We start from the raw sequence: 17,435 nt of genomic DNA on the forward strand, positions 1-17,435 counted from the left end.
ACTTCATTTTTCATATCACCAATTCTGGTGAAACTGCTGCTCTCTTTAGGAACCAGGACAAGAGAATAGACATTAACGAGAAAACATACCTCTCAAACGAAGTAAGGTGAGAAATAAAGCCAAGGTAGTAGTTTTGTCTCCTTCCACTGTGGCTGGCATTTTATTATTGACTTTGCATTTTTCTCACATTCAGAAACATCTGTCACGATCAGGAAGTGACTAGCCAGGTGGTGAATTTCACCCTCTGCTACTGCTTAATAGAATAGAGTCATTTTTGTCACCTATATGTGAAAAAAAATCACTCTAGTGATGACCCCACTGCTTTTGAGGAACGGCAGTTTAAAAAATTCAGCCCTAATGGTTCAAGTATAAACCTTTTCTTGCCATTTTAATTAAATTGAAAGGAATTCTCCTTACGTAGTTCTGGGGTGTCTTTCTTTAAACAAGGTCAGGTGGAATTTTAGGAGATGGACAAGTCAATAATAAATGGCACTCGGGGGGAGGTTGAGCGTGTGACCAGCAATCAGACTAGGGCCTGAGCCTGGGAGGCTTCTCCCATCGGCTGCATCAGAGACAAAGGCCTTTCCCAGGCGGAAGGACACTTCATTCCGGAGCCGCGGCCTCGTGGCTGTGCACTGGGGAGTGTTTGAGGAGGTGGGTAGCCTCTGCCCGCTGTAGTCCTCCGGAAGGTGCTGTCTCCGCCCAGAGCCGTCTCTGGGCTCACCCTCACAGCAGGCCCCTCCCTGCATGTGCGCTGCTCGGCTCCTCCCATCAGCAGCACGCAGGCCGGCCCCGCATGCCCACTGGTGACCACATACCCCTGCCTTAGGGGGATCCTTCCCTAAAGCTTTCCCTGGAAAGGACTTTCCCCTTTCAAGAGAAGGCACGTGCTGTCAGGTTTCAACTGTGCTCGATATTCTGTTAAAGTCATTTGGAAATTGTGATCTCGTCTTGGGACCACGGGTTGGCTGTCCAGATTTCCTTGGCTATCTTAACCTCCTTTTTCACTCAGTGAAAAAGGAAAGTATCCACTAGAATGAGCCCCAGAGCTATTGATCAGCGGGACCCACAACCAAGAGGCCCCATAGTCAGTGGGAGTTGGATAGACCCAGCAGCGGCCCCTAAATCCGCCCCAGCCCCGCGGCCCCATCACGTGGGTGGACACGCTGTGAAGAGGGCAGGGGGCAGCCCTCGAGGGGTCAGAACGTGGAAGGGAGATCTCTGACAGCGCGCCGTGAAGAGCCCACCACCCCCAGATCAGCCTCCTTGAGAGGCAGGACCGCCTCCAGCAAAGACAGGAATTGTCCTCGCCCGGGGTTGGCAGGGTGGGGGGTGGGGAGTGGAGGAAAATGGCTCATGTTTTTAAGGTACAGAGAAAAAATATGCCTAATTTGGGTGCTGAAGCGGGAGAGGACGCTCGTATCTCTCCCGCCGCCTCAGAAAAGGAGAGGCAGTCATCACTGTCTCCTCGGGTCCAAGGACGTTCGGGTTCTTCGAGCCCAGGGGTCAGGTGTGAGGTCACCGGGCTGCCAGCAGCCCGCAGCGTTGCACTGATATACGCGCAGGCCCTATCTTGAGAAACAGGCATCCTTTTCCTGTTAAAAACGAAAAATTTTAAGCAAAGCTCTCGGGCACAATGCTTAGTCATTCAGATCGTTCTTTAGTTTGCGGGGTCTTTAAGAAGAGGAGCCGCTGCTTCTCTTTAATTCTTTCGTTGTTTTGGGGGCACAGCTTCTAAGAACCGGAAGCTGAATAAACTCTACTGACAGACATACTATTGAATCACTTCAGGACTCAGGGAAAATAAGTACAGAGATTTATTAACAGTGGGTAATTTCTGCACACTCGGTTTCTTTTCAGAAAAACGTGGGGAGGGCAAGTATCTGCTGTGGCGGCATTAGGCAGAAAGAATGTGGGTGACAAGGAGAGAGATGGAACTTGGGGCTCAGCCACGTGCTCTACATTCTGTCACGTTCATGCATATGAGGCGTCCGAGTTAACTCTCCAGGGCCGGGAAGCAAAGAGCGGCCTGAATCCTGAGCAAACACCTGTGAGATATGCCTACTGATGTCTCTTTGGTGGAGGATTTTTTTTCGCACCTCAAGTAGCATAGCTGTCTGTTGTTCCTGGACTGTGTTGGCCACCCAGTCAGCAGGCAGCAGGGCTGCATCTGAGACCTGTTCATCTTCTACATGCTGTGAAGATATGAGAGGACAGGGAAGGTGGACATCCTTCCGACCATAGCAGCTTACATAATGCGACCAGAACAGCCAAAAGGGTAGCTAGAATATAAATCCATGCCATGCACTCAGTGACCCTGCTTGTGGAAATACAGGTGATGGAACATAACTAGGCCACATAATTTAGTGAGCCTTTTGCTTCACAGAATTATTGGCTCTGAGATCTCTTTGCATGATGAGCCTTGGATATTGAAATAGGGTCCACATGTGATTGCCACGTTTGAGGTCTGTGTAAAATCGACCGCAGGTTTAGTGTGCTTTGGAAAAGGATTTTTGGAAAGGCTTCAGCTGCAACGGCAAGTTGACCTGGCTGTGCCCGGCAGCCTACTTGCGGCAGGGTTTCTCCACAGGCTCCAGCAAATGATAGGAATGTGGGGCAGACAGACATCCTCCAAGCTGAGCTTCCCGAGGTCAGGGGCCTGGGTTCCTGGCCCCTCAGCCCATGGGGAGATGACTCTCCCCCGCAGCTCCTGGGGCCTCTCTTTTGCTGCCCCTGCCCCCCACCCCACCCAGACAGTGGTCCAAGCGAGGGGACTCAGATAAAGACCCCGGATGTAGGGATCAGAACAATTCTTCAAGTGGCACTTCGCCTATGTATCAGGTTTCCGAGATAACGTTTCCTCTTGGGCCTCTAGGTGGGAGGAAATTCAGATCTCCTCAGCTCCAGGGCATCTCATGCCCCCGGGACCACTGGGGCAATCAGGTCACAGAACCTAGGCCAGATTTTAGGGCATGCTCTCACCTGCCTATGTCAGCTGTCGGTTCAGTTGGTTTTGCGGTAGCTTTTCAGAGCCACTGTGCCCTGTGACTGAGGGACTTGGTGGCTGCTCGGCTCTCAGGGTTACGACAGGGATAAGCGCTTCTCAAATTAACGTGATAAATAAGAGATGTACAGTGGCCAGACACATTCGCTGGCTTACCTGTCGAACCTGATTATTTGGAAGCTTATTTCCCCAGAGTCTTGGATTTCAAATCAGAAATATGTCTTCTATTCCTCCCTCTAATTCCTTTCTCAAGCCTCAATTTGTCCATTTCCCCTAGGGGAACAGTCCTCTTAACCCCCATGCACGCTGTAGGAGTACATTTGCTTTGGTGAGAAAGAAGAGGGTTGCTGTAAAAATAGGTTGGTTAGAACTAGCAGTTCTAGGTGTTTACCAACAGAAATCAAAATCTGTTTTGGCACTTACCATTTTCAATCCTATGAAACAGTTAAGTTACAGGTTGTTTTGATTATTTGTAGTCAGCTATATCCATTCTGATTCGTAATGATGTCTATCCCCTTTTTCTTCCAAGTTCTAACCCAGTGGAAGAATTTGATATACCATGCTATTGCCAGAAAGAGTAGACATTCACTATTAAATAATTTTACCATGATCATAAGTCACCTACCATTGTTAATAAGTACTGAATGCCCTAATATCCGTCCCTAGTTCAGAGCCTGAAGGGCCTCTGCCCCGTGAGATGTGTGTGAAAAGAGATCGACTAGGAAGGAAACAGTTATTTCTGACGAACCTCAGTTACCCTCCCTATTTAAGTGGGTTAGTTGTGTCAGAGATGGGAAGCCCCTAGGGGAGTGCGGTGTTAATCCAGCTGTGCACCACTGGGGTTCTTAGTCCAGGTTGTTGGAAGTGAGCACAGCCATGCTGAGAAGCCCCTTGAGACAGGGAAGGTTCTGGCCCCTGAGCCATTAGGGAAGGAGAGGAGGGCACCCAGACATGCTTCCCCAAAGAGGGGCCACTCTTCTCAGTTTCACACAGTGATATGTGTGTGTTATTGACAGGAGTCATTCTTCCATTCATTCATTCATCATTCACTCATTCCGCAAGCATTGACCGCGTGCATTGCGTGGGCCTGGCATTGTTAGCCCCTGAAGATACCTAAATGGAGGGCATGTTCCTGTCTTCCAGAACCACCCAGTCTCGGAGGAGAGACAGTTACATCCACTTTTAGCGTAAAACAGTGTGGTCTGTACGGTGATAGCCATACCCACAGGGTGAGATGGGGCACTGAGGACCCGAGGCCTAACTTTTTACACGAGGGTGGTAGGGAGAAGAAACAGGGGGCCCACAGCAGCCTTCCTGGTGGAGGTGGCATCGGGCTGGACTCAGAGGCTAGATTCAGAGTTAGGCTAGCGTTTGCGTCCTGGTTTTGCCACCTGCCGGCTGTATGACTTTGGGGAAGATACCCACTACAATCTCAATTTTGTCATCTAAACAATGCAGGTGACAGTGTTACCTGCCTCAAAGAATTGTTTAAAGATTAAGTGAAATAATATACGTAAAGTGCAAATCAGAGTGCCTGAAACAGGCCACGCTCACTAAAGCCGATCATCATCATCATTTGCCAGACCTTGTTCACAGTGAAACACTGATTTTAATAATAAATTAAAATTTATCATTTTACAGATTATTATGTGAAGAATTAATTAATTTAGTTGTATATAGATACCACAAAGAGAAGGAACTTTGACATTAGTTCTGATGAGTTCATTTGTGAACCAAACAGTTAATCCAAAAAAGCAGAATTAGGCCCCCAAAAGTCACAAGTCCCTGTAGCAAAGGAGCCTGAGAACCTGGTAGAAAACGTGTAGGATTTTTCTAGAGCGGTAGTTTGTTATTGTTCTTTTTCAAAAATGAATTAGTAACTAAATATTTTGAGCGTTTCTCAGTTTCGATTTCTCATGTGTCAATATCAATAGATATAACCCACGTAAACAAGATCTCTTGAGGGATCTCAATAAATTTGCAGACTCCTAAGGGATTCTGAGAGCAAGAGGATTCTGAGACCCTCCGTCCTAAAGAACAAGATCTTCCTGGTAACTCTTTCCCCAGACTGTTGGGCTGCAGGGAGGCAGGACAGCTCAGGCTGGAGGGCCTGTGTAGAGGACGCCTGCAGGCTTTTCTTGACCAAATGTCAGTTAATAACACCTGCTTCCTCTCTCCGCAGGTCAGGGGCCTCAGCCTTAGCTGCACGTTGAAACCACCTGGGCTACTAACACATAGATACCTGGTCCCACCCCTAGGGTCCGTGATTCGGTCGGTCTGGGCTGTAGCTATGGCATCATGATTTTTTAAAATCCCTAAGCGATTCTGATGTGAAGTCCAAGTTGAGAACCACTGTTGAAGGTAGTCAGTGAGGAGCTGAGCCGGCTTGATAATGTCAGAATGTAGCCACAACAACCTTATTTATTTACTAATAGTTGCTGTGAAAAGTCTCAGGGAAACTACATCAAATCCGTGTTATCAAAGTTAAAGCATTGATTTTTCCATAAAAAGGTTAAAAGCAAAACAAGACCCCCCAAAATCAACAGCATTTTAATCATTTTGCTGTTTAGGGTTTTTTTAGGTAGTCCGACACAAGGTCAGTTCTTAGCTGAACTTCCTCATTTCTCCTGGATCATAATGATATCGATCAGTGTCTCTGAACTGGGCCTCGAGATCCTCCTTTCATGGCAGCGCTCACTCTGGAGGACTCACTGGTCCTTCTCCAGAGGCGCCCCCCTCATACTCTGCCCCGTGGGCGCTGTGTGTGGATTATCCCCAGAAGCTGGATTCCCAGTCTGGTTCCCATCCACCTCCTGCATTTCACCTCCACCAACCCCACCCCAATGAAGGATTTGAGTGTATTTAGAAAAATCCATGTTTCCTTTGTGTTGGAATATGGATGGCCAGTCTATTGCTGCAGGTAGTCTTAAAAATTTTTAATTTTTATTTAAAAAAACTTTTTTTCAGATCAGTTCATTTCCAGATTTTATTTGTCTTCATGAAATACAATCATAAAGTCTGAAAATAATAATTTTATGCTTTCCACTTTTCAAATCTTTCATGTCTTCTTCACTGTTTAGAACTTTTAGGAGCTTTCTTCCTTAAATACTCATGAAAATAGAAGACACTCTTATGTCATTTCTGACTTTAATAAGACAATCTCTGATGTTTAACTGTGAGAATAACAGTTGCTGGCTGTTTGTGCCATACTGAGAATATCCTTTCCCATTTCTAGATTAATATTTTTCTATCATAAAAAAAGACCAACTTGGTGCATTTCAAAGCCCCAACAGAAATTATTTTTATGCTCGCTATCTCATTTTACCCAGAGTGAAATTTATTTGAGTAGTCAGCATTTATCTCTCTATATTATCACCATTTTCAACCTCATGATAAGTTGATAGTTACCACTGAGACGGCGTTGGAATGTTTATCTCCATATTACACTTTACGATGAGTTTTAAATTAAGACTATTGCCAGTGAATATAAATATCACCAGTTTTAAATTTGAAACAACCAAGACTCCCGCTCTCAGTTCTGAAAGCATTCCTCCAAGAGCGGATGTTGGAAAGAGGTGGGGACAGAGCCCCTGTTTCGGGAGGTGGCCTCCGATCGGCAGGACCTCTCGAGGGTCAGCGTGGAGAGGAATGTGTCATTTGACTCAGCGGACTTCTGAACGGAAGCCCTTTGGCCAGTGACTGTGCTCCGCCTGCCGCCTCCCCCAGTTCTCGGGACAGTAGCTTCTACAGAAGGGTGAGACGGGTGCAGCTCCTGAGCTCCGGGCCACTTTGCTGTAACCTGTCCTCGGCGAGTCTAGTATTAGCCTTAGGGATAGACACCTGCTTAGACAGCAGGCAAATTGCGCTTTGTCTACAGTTTTTAAGCCATGTCCTAGAATATGGTTCCAAATCCCTCAAAGGCCAGGGAATGAAACGGGCGGTTGCTGGGTTTGTCTTGAGAGTGGCCTCCATCTATGCCAAATCCTGCCCCAGAGGCTAGTGCGGCTCCTCCCCCTGCCCCCACAGGTAGTTTCTAGGTTCAGGCCCAGGCAGGGGTGCTTTGTCACCTCCCTTTGTAGTACTTCACGTCTGCCAAGTTTCAGCAGCGTGTCACGGCCTCGTGGCTAGCTGTGGCCCTCCTGCCCCGACACTCAGCCTGCGCTCGACTCGGCTCCCGGACGGAGCATTTGCACAGCGTGTGCTCTGTCCTGACTAAAAGACGAGCTAAAGCAACAGACAGAAACTAAGGTGCCAGGCCATAGTGACTGTAGGGACAGTAAGGACCATAAACCTCAGAAACATCGTGAGGGAGGGGTGTGTGTACGTCCTGAACCCGTGCCTGTGTGTGAGGGGGACGGCTGGCTGTGTGGGTCGGTGGCTGGCTCTGGGCCTGTCCTTTCACCTCTGATGCCGTCTTCCCGAAACCCTCCCGCAGGCTCTGTCCACGCCACGTCGGTAGCAGCCTCCAGAGTGGAGCAGGCACTGTCGGAAGTGGCGTCGTCTCTGCAGAGCAGCACCCCCAAGCAGGGCCCGCTACACCCCTGGATGACGCTGGCGCAGATCTGGCTCCACGCAGGTACCGCTCCGCCCCTCAACCCCACGCCCACCTGCCACTCTGCCAGAGGGGAGCTTGCGGCCTGGGCCGCGGGGTTCATGCCGTAGCAGGGGCCAGAGATCTACACCCCAGGCTTTCTTTGAGGGGGACAGCAGAGCGTGGTGTCGCAGACGCGACAGAGGTCTGGCAGTCCTGCAGCCTTGGAGTGGAGCCTCAGCCCTGCTACTTACCGACAGCTGCATAGGCTGGAGGTGATAGCCTCCCCTCTCAGCCTCGGTTTCCTCGTCCGTACGGTGGGGTTAATAGCATCGTCTCCTAGGGTCGGTGAGCACAGCGCCTGGCACACCCTGGTGGTGAAGTCTAAGAGACCCTGGGAGAGGGGCCAGGTGTCCTGATGACACAGATGTCTTTATCTAAGCCGAGGGGGTGGGGGTGGGGGGGACAGCGCTTTTGATGTCCGAGCTCTCCTTTCTGATGGCGCTCCTGGTAATCCTCAGAGAGCGAGGCAGGTACCGGCAGCTGCCGAACTGGAAACTAGCCCAGAAGGCAGGTGTGACTGCCCCTCCTCCAGTTTCACAGGGCTGCTTCTGCATAGCTAGGAAGTCGCTACAATAAATCCAGCCTGCAGACATTTTAGCAGTGGGAATCCCACTATACGGAGCAAATGGTGGCTATGGATGTGCTTACATATTTTTAGTTCCATAGGAAAGATGACTTCTGTTTGTCAAGTTTTACCCCTTGATCTGCAAGGCCTTCCCAGGCTCAGCTCTCAGGGTGCACGGCAGAAGCCCAGGTTTGGCTGCAAAAGTGCTTATGACCCACCACTGGCCATCCGTTTACTGCTTTTTTGCCAAGGCTAAATTGTATGATGTCCAACCTTGTTTGGAGCCTTCGTGTAAGAAACGCGATTGGATTTTCCTGGGTTTGGCGTGTCCCAGAGCCGAGCTCAGTCAGCCGCTTCTGTGTCGGCATCTTTAATTGAGCCAGAACAACCACTGTAAATTAACAAATTATGTTCTTCTAAGCAGAAATACGAAAGGGGGGCTGCTTCACGAATGTGCTGATTGTTCTTCCCGTGCAGATGCTGGCCAGCGTTCAGCCTCTTACTGGCTTCTAGACAGGCTGACTTAAGGGCCCGGGGAGCAGCAGTCTTGCCTTCCTCTGCGGCTCCCTTGAAGAAAATCTGGTCCCCAGTCTAGGACCTGGTGCCTGTCCTGCTCAGTCGCCCTCGTGAGCAGCGACGGCAAAGAACAAAAAGAGAAGGGGTTCACTTTAGTGTCCAGGCCAGGGGAGACTGGCCGGACCTGCAGGGCTAGTAGAGGGGCAGAGTCGTCCTTCAAAATGGGCATGAAGTTGAGTTTTTAAAGGGCCAATGTCTACAAAACCACAAGGGCAGAAGGTGTTCCTTCTAGGCTGGAAGCAGCTCCCTTGACCTCCCAGGCCTTGCTTCTCTTTCCTTAGCTTCTCGGAAAAGCTAAGGACCTTGGTGAGGGTCACTGAGTTCCAGGACCCCTTTGCCCAGTGGCTTGCTGCCCCTCACTCAGTTATCCAGGCTTTGCTCCTCTTGACATGACCCGCCATGACCCTTGGGAGGAAATTTTGTAGCTGCTTATTAGAACATTGAAGAACCTGGCAGCTAAGATTCCTTTTGGAGTTATCCTTGAAGTTTTATTAATCGTGTGACATCCCTTTATCATTGCCATAGCCTATAGGACAGAATAAAGCTCTCATTGCTATTAATGTGTGTGGCTTTTAACATTCTACGAGTCGGTGGAATTGAATTCTGGAAATGGAATATCATACTTGCCTGAAACTCCAGGCAGAATATAAATCACGCTTATATAGTATGAATGAATGAAGCAAATTATAATCTTTATAGGATTGGTGCTATATTGACTCTTTCAAAGCCCTGCCTTTGAGTCAAGATTAGAATTGTATCATATATTCAATATGGTCTTTGAAGAGGTAAACTCAGAAGGAATTCATAAAATAAACTTCCGCTGAACTGTAAGGTTTTACCATATGTGGTTTGAGCTTTACTGCTCTGGGTGGCAAACTAAAAGTGACTCACAGTTTCTGACAACTTCTGGAAACCAGGTAACATCTGCGTCCATCATCAGCTCTAACAATACTGCCAGAGTCTGCAAATGTCGCAAGCTTTGGGAGAAACTCGATCAAGGCCTCACACCCAAGGCCATGGTGTTTCTCTGGCATTTGTGGGTCTCTTCTCTCCTGGTTGTTTTTTCTGGTGAGCTGAGTGCAGTGGGAGCTCGTGGTGGAGGCCCGTGCTGGAGGTGGCCCCAGATTTGAGGCTGGCAGGTAAGGCCACTCTGAGACGACCTCAGATTTCCAGCCTATTATATGAGCAGGTCCCTGAGCCCCTTGTGTGTCATCTGAGTGGCAAAGAGATCATGACTAGGACACCTGAGCCTCTGGCTGCTCTGTGAGGAAAGCAGCCACAGGCCCAGCGGGGAGCACAGACCCAGGAAGTCCAGGGATGCTTGACCATCCAGGGTCCCTCCCGTCCTGTGTGGTGGGACCCATGCCGTGGGCGCCCCTTCCGTCTGTACCTCCTCCTCCTTCCGGGACACTTCTGACCCCAGGGCCTCAGGCTCCTCACGGGATACCTGGTGGCCAACTGGCATGGCTTGTACATGGCTTGTTTTGTTGCTTGGTTTGTTTGGACCCATGTGACAATTTTATTTAAATTACTTCTGAAAAACTAATACGTGCACATGATACCCAGTTTAAAAGACACAAAAGACGTGAAATGAGAGGCTTCCTGCCATCCTGAGTCAGTCACACCCCCCCACGGCCACCACCGTTAGTGCGTGCACACCTGCCAGGGTGTAACACTCGCCGGAGATCATTGCCTGTCGGCACATCAGAGAGTAAATCCGTTGTATGATTTTACCATAATTTAACCGGTAGTCCACTGATTAACATTTAGATTATTTCTAGTATTTTGCTGCTACAGACAATGCATCAGTGAGTAGCCTTCTCTAGATTGTTCTGTACCTGTAAGGTAAACTCCTGAAAGTGGGATTGATGGATCCAAGGGTGCACACTCTTTAATTTTGGTAAATTTTGTCACACTGCCTTCCACAGAACTGTGCCAGTTTGCATTCCAGTCAACAAGGTGAGCATGCCCATTTTCTCACATCCTTTATAACACAGCAAATTATCAAACTTCAAGATCTTTGCCAATCTGATAGGTGAAAATAGTATTTCAGTTGTCTGCTCATGGCTTCTGCCCATTTATCTTCTTAGATACTGAGCTTTTCTTTTTGAGCTGTAAGCACTTATTATGTGCCAGAGAAATTTGCCTTGTGTCCTATGTGCTATAAGTATTTCCCCCCATTTTAATTTTGTTTGTGTTTTGGAGTTTTGTTGGGGGTTTTTTGCCAAATTTTTTTTTTTTTTACATTTATCAATCTTTTCCTTATAGCATCTGGTTATCACATGATATTTAGAAAGAAGCTACCCATTTTTATGGTCGCTTTTCCTGAAAGTTCCAAGTATCTTCTAGTGCCATTTGTATATACACCATCTTATAAAGAAGGTCCAAAGGGTTCTTTTCCTCTGTTATGCAGAAGGGAAACCCAGGGCAAATAGAAGCCAGCACCTCTGTGGTCTCACTGGGCAGGAGTCAGGAGAGCTGAATTAGAGCATTTGATGCTTGTTGCACCTTGAGACATATCTCCCTGGGAGTCATACATCGTTTTCTTTAGAATGCACACCTTATCACTGGCCATTGGAAATTCATACATTCACAGTCATTCCGAGTTGAACCAGGGCCTTTCCCAAGCCAAGCAGCTTCTTGGTGTCCATCCTTCAATTTCCACTTCTGGAATGGCAGCTAAAAATGATTTTGCAGTAGGTGGATAATTTCTGCTTGTTACTTACTAATAATTATAGCTTTCACTCTGGCATCTCTCACCGTCGAAACCAACGGCTATTCTTAGATGTGCAAGATCAGATTTTCTGATTTCTGCTGGGAATGTAAAGCTGTGAAACTCTCACAAATTCCTTGGCCCCGGCTGGCCTGTCCCGTTTGCCCTTCCCCCTGCCAGGTTCCTCCCGGCCGCCGGGAGGCTGCATCGGCAGGGTTGAAGGGTAATCCTGTGGCATGGCCACCATGACAAGATGAAGACAGCTCCCAGACAGGTGGCGTGAGGGTCACTGCACAGGGAGTGCTTGCAGGAGGGAACATGTGGTACCCAGGGGTCAGGCCTGACCTGACACGGTGCCAGGCTCTGTGGGTCAGCCCCGCCACACCTGCCCCTCTGCTGCCCTGGGAGGTTTTGATTCGTGATCTACAACCTGCAGGTAGCTGACCTTTACCAAGCACCGTGCATGTGTCAGACCTTATCCTAGGACTTTATGTGACTTAACTTGTTCAGTCCTTGTAATAGCCATATAAGGTATAAGTACCCTTTAATCACCCCATTTTACAGATGGAAAAACCAAGACACAGCTCTCACGTCACCTGCCTAAGGTTACATGACTAATAAGTGGAGAAACCAGAATTCAGACCCAACCAGTGTGGCCCCAGAGCCCCAGCCCTTGCCCGGGGCGTGCACTTGGCTATGGAGCACGCACCCGTGAGCGTATGTTTACATGCGTCATCAGGGCGAGGCTCTGGAGCTCAGGGGTTCAGCAGAGGACACGGGCTCTGCCTTCACGGGGTTTACATATGTGAAGCATGACAATTGCAGAAGCACTTAATTCCACGGTGCCGAGTACCCCGGAGCAGCAGTGTGGGCTCTGGGAGGACTGGGAACAGAGGTCTTCCCCAGCCAGGACCGGAGGAGGCCTGAGCACGTGGCAGGCGTAGGACACACGTGGACAGGCCTGTGGGCCACGTGAGCCCTGAAGTTAGAGAAATGGCAGGGCCGCAGGGCACGAGGCCTAGAGGGGAAGAATCACGCGGCCGAGGCGAGGCCAGACGAGCCAGCGCCCTGGTGACCAGGTCAGGATCTCTTCCTAAAAGCACGGAAAAGCTGTTGAACGACGGCAAGCTGGGGGGATGAGAGGATCAGAGGGAGGTTGCTAAAAGATCCCCCCGCGGAATGTGGGGCGCGGAACGGGAGACAGTGCAGTGGGGAGCGAGGTCAGGAGCTTCGGTCTGCGTGACTGCGGGGAACGGCCGGCCCGAGGGTGCAGAGAGGGGGATACCCGAGTTGCATTTTCGAGGCAGAACTGATAGGACTTGTTGATGAGTTCGACATAGGCGTGAAGGAAAAGGTAGACTCCTGTGCGGGGAGCTGGAGCCAGCGGGTAACTGGTGGTTCCTCTTCCTGCCACGGGTGGCCTGGGTGGGAACCGATGGGTAGGGATGGGGGCGCAAGAGCAACCAGAGCCCGGCTTGAACTTGGGGGCGTCGGGCGCCTGAGGACCCACAGTGAAGGTGTCAGGCAGGCGGCTGGATATTCAAGTCTACGCTTGAGGTTTGGGCTAGAAACATCAAGTCGCGAGTGGGGATTTAAAGCCAAGGGGTGTGATGAGAAGGCCTAAGAAGAGAATGTCGATGGAGAAGGGAAAGGGCCCGGCCCCAGACTTGAGCCACCAACATGCAAGATTTGGGGAGGAGAGGAAAAGCCAAAGCAACAGAAAGGAAGCGGTCAGCAAGGCAGGAGGGAACCGGGAGACATGGCTTCCGGGCAGCCAAGGGGGTTACGAAGGCGCCCGTACGGTACCATCAGGAGCTTGGGTTCTGGACTCAGACTCGTTGAAATTCTGGTCCCACCACCCTAGTGCCCTCCTCAGCAAAATGACGACAGTTTGACAGTCACACAAGCTAATGCTTGAGCGTGTTCATCAGGTAGCAAACACTCAATAACTGTTAAAATAATGATTTCCTAATCAGCATTGTGTCTTCATTTATTTTTTTAAAGGTTATACTCCATTTATAGTTATTAGAAAATATTCCCCACGTTGTATAATATATCCTTGCAGCTCATTTTATACCTAATAGTTCATACCTCTTAGTCCCCTAGCCCTCCCGTGCCCCTGTCCCCCTCCCTCTCCCCATTGTAAAATAATGATCTTTAAGCGCGTGTGGCAGGTAGGAGATGCTGCGGGGGGATGGGGGGGGGCTTGAATAAGGTGGAGACAAAAACATTTGTTGGATCTGGCGTGGAGCGGTGGGAACGGAGCCTCACTGGCGTGGGCTGCAGGGTGGGTGCAAGTGAGGACGTGGGAGCAGAGGGGTACAGTCCTTGCAGGGAGAGTCCCTGTGGAGCGGAGTGGGGACATGAGGGGTCAAGAAGGGGGTTAAAAAGGCTGACGCAGAAGGCTCTTGACTGCTCACGGGGGTCCCTCATCATCCAGAAGAGAAGAGGCGTCTGTGAAGGCATGAGTTCCTCAAGAAGGCAAGAGAGTGGTGAGGCCCAGGGCACCGGCAGAGGCACCAGCCCTCAGGTGGGCAGAGGGTGGGCACAGAGGACAACGCTGGACTTGTCGCTTTGGCGGCGAGAAGAGGCTCCAGGTCTGCTCTGCCAGCCTCTGCTTTCTCTTGGAACGATGAGTCGAGGTCAGCCAGAGGGGTGGGGGGCTTCGGAAGGAGCGAGGAGTCCGGAAGACACCTGGGCCAGCGCAGTGAAAGGACGAGGGCCTCGTCTCACCATCCCACCCACGAAAAGGGATCACTCTTGACAGTGGACACAGCCATTCGCAAACTCGGAAATAAATGTCAGTTGTGCAGCCTAGACCCTGACGGGGGCATTTGGCCGGGCCCTCAGTGAGGACAGGACCTGGGCTGTGTCCCTCGTGGGGACTACAGGCCCCAGCTTGGGGTCTGGCCCAGAGGAGCTCAGGGTAAGACCGACGCATGGAAACAAAATCACTGCCTCCCTTTGCTTCCTGAGTCCCCAGTAAAGAAAGGATAATGAACAGTTCAGGTGAGAGCTGATAAGGATAGAGGCCTGCCCAGGCCTTGGTGACTTGGCCAGGTGACAGGACACTCATCAGTTCACTGAGCCCTGTCCTCTTCGGCCCTCATGCTGGTTTCCACCCGAAAGAGTCATTTGAAGTCGCAGGAGCCTTGCTGCTCTCAGCAGACACCTGCGCCCGGTCCTGGCGCTGCTCTGCCCTCCGCGGCAGAGGCTGTCCCGGGACCAGCTTGCTGAGGTTGTTTCCCAAGTCTCCCCTCTCTAGGAAAGCAGGGTTTGGGGTAAAGGAAATGGTTTCAGGGGGTCAGCGAGTCTGCAGGCCTAACTCCCTGCTGCCTGCAAGACTGAGAGAAGCTGATGGCCCACGCGCCTTTTCCTACATCCCTCTCTGCCAGACCTCTGGTGGAATGGGGTATCTGACGGCACGCACACAGGTACAGCTCTCGGGCCGCCTCTCACGTACACGGCTCCTTTGTGTGAGTTTCACAGAAATGTCCCCTCTGGGTAGGCTAAGCCCCAGGGAGCAGGTGTGCCTTAGCTGAAGGCACCTTGGTGAGAAGAGCTTCCTCGCTTTCCAGGGGCAGATGCAGCCCTACGCCAGGCTCACAGCTGGCCAGAGGGGTCCAGGCTGGCCAGCCCCACTCCGCCCAGTGCCTTTGCACGGCGCACGACCCAATCATCCCTGAACCCAAGGCAGAGGCAATGGGAACCGGTTCTCAGCCTTGCGGCCGACGTGAGGCAGGTGCTTGACAAGTGTCAGAAGAGTGAATGAACGAGTGAGGAAACTGGGCCCCGTGCGGGGCTGTGGGTGCGTCCCGCTCCAGGTCCCCCTATCGGGAGCCCCCTTCACCACTGAGGAGGAAAGAGGCCCCGGGCCTTGGCACTATAGCTCAGCCCTTCTCAGATCCAATCTTTAGCTTGGTTTGGCCAACGATTTCGGAAAGCCCTCTGGGCAAGGCTCAACGCAAAGGGGAACGGACTTGATCCCGGCCCTCCAGGGGCACGACCTCTACCGGATAACACCAGTCACGGGGGCAGGAGGCAGCCTGGGGGGAGGGACTTCCCAGAGCACACAGGGCGGTGGAGGGGTGACGCACCCAGGCCTGTCTGGGGAAGTCGTGGGCAGGGTGGGGTTTGGGGGGGCCCAGGGTGAGGAGTGATGGGTCTGCAACAGTACAGGGAAGGCACTTTGGGCAGACAGAACAGCACAGCCAAGGTGTGGAGGTGAGACCGTGAACTGAGCACGGAGGGAGCGAAAAGGTAGCAGGGTCCTAGTTTAGAACAGGAGGCAAAAACATTTGGGTTACATTCACCTGCCACTGGGAACCATTGAGGGTTTGCAAGCGGGGGTGGGGTGGAGGGATATTTCCAGCATTTTTCACAGTAACCTGGTAGCAAGGAGAAGGCAAGGGATTGCAGAGAGGACAGCCAGAGCTTAGTCTGAGCTTCAGAAAGGGGTAGAAAGTGTCCGTGACCCTGAGTGGCACCTTACCTTTGGTTTAGAGGCTGCCAGCTGCCAGCGACCAGGACAGACTCTGTCCCTGTGACCTCGTCAGAGAGTGACCCTTCAGAGCCCGCCCCACAGCGGGGGCTCTGACATTGCACTGAGCTGTGTTCTTGTTAGGAGCCGATCAGCTTTAAGTTCCCAGAGCCAGCTTCCCTCTGTGTTGCTGTTCCTTCCAAGCTCTTATATCTCTTAATAAGCTCAAAAGGCCCTTTGTGGGTTTTTTTGGTTTCACTTGAATTTAGCCCTTGGTGAAGGGGTCAGGGGAGCATCACTTGCTGTGACTTCTCTGGCCTTTGACTCCTCATCGACCTGGGCCACAGAGATGGTTGCCTTCCTCTGACCCGCAAGCAGCGTCCATTAATCTACAGTCTTTCCTTAAGCACCTACTAAGTGCTAGATCCTGTGCTGAGGGATGCAGAGGTGACGTGGCTGGCAGTTGCTCATAGTTTTAGTGGGAAAAGACAATATCGATCACATTTTTTGGAGGCTTTAGGGAAATAGTACACCTCTGTTTACGTCCTGAGTTCTGAGCTAATTAAGAAAGAGACAGGGAGTGAGATGGAGCTCACACTCCCAGCTTTGTGTCCAGGGAGGCTGAATCGGAGAATGCATCGTGACTCCTGGCCTCAGCGGGGCTCCCAGGGCATCACAGCTGATTGAATTCACCCGTCCCAAATTGCTGGCCTCGCTGTCGCAGGGGCAGAGCCCAGCGTCATGCCCGCAGGAGCAAGCCGAGAATGCGGGCATCCAAGGCTCCAGGCTTCCACCCTCTTGGTTGATCCTTACCACTGCCCTTGGAGAGATGCGGGCCAACCTCAGGCCCCACCTGGCAGGTGAACAGGCCCAGAGAAGCTGATGGCCTTGTCCAAGGTCACACACAAAGCCTGGGCGCAGGGACCGAACCCTCCATGTACCCCTGACACTGGCTGACCAACGGGGTACCCTAGAGCCCTGGGGTCCCCAGTGCTGCCTCAGAGACCCAGAGAGGGGGCCAAACCAAGAGGGAGGCCAGCTGTCCACTCTCAAGATCTCTTTGGAGGAAAGAGGCTCCACTGGGGAAAAATGGTTTGAAAATCACCCCAGCCTGTTGCACCTGTGTCCTTCTGTTTGATCTTAAAACGGAGGGATCAGGGAGCAGCGCAGGCCATGCACCCCCTGCCCCTCTGCCTCGGGAGCGCAGGCCTCCGCAGTGACATGAGCCTGCGCCTACTACTTGGACAGCACGGCAAAGAAGTCCTCGGGGGTCTGGATCCTCTCTCCCACCTTCGCAATCATGACTCAGCTCAGCCCCCGTCATCGGTTTCCTCATCACGAGGAGGGAGCTGAGGCACCAGACCTGTAGCCGAAGACGTGGAACCAAGAAGACACTCAGTCCCGTGTTTGTTTTCACGGGGACCCACATAGAACAGGGTGTCATCTACATCATTGTGTTGGTGTTTAAGGCTCCACCCCACCCCCCGCTGCAACATACACCTT

At 51.2% G+C, this 17,435-nt stretch overlaps 1 protein-coding gene across 9 annotated transcripts in view; it reads left to right on the forward strand.

The window, feature by feature from the left end:
• TTC7B (tetratricopeptide repeat domain 7B) overlaps positions 1-17,435 on the forward strand; it is a 241,385-nt gene that overhangs the window by 188,690 nt on the left and 35,260 nt on the right. For all 9 annotated transcript variants that reach the window (XM_059055632.2, XM_059055627.2, XM_067027900.1 and 6 more), the window contains one exon: positions 7,440-7,580. In XM_059055632.2, coding sequence (XP_058911615.1) covers positions 7,440-7,580 — 141 coding nt within the window. The remainder of the gene's footprint in view (positions 1-7,439; positions 7,581-17,435) is intronic.

Source organism: Kogia breviceps, chromosome 3 (genome assembly GCF_026419965.1).
Source record: "Kogia breviceps isolate mKogBre1 chromosome 3, mKogBre1 haplotype 1, whole genome shotgun sequence".
In the NCBI taxonomy this organism is placed as follows: domain Eukaryota; kingdom Metazoa; phylum Chordata; class Mammalia; order Artiodactyla; family Physeteridae; genus Kogia; species Kogia breviceps.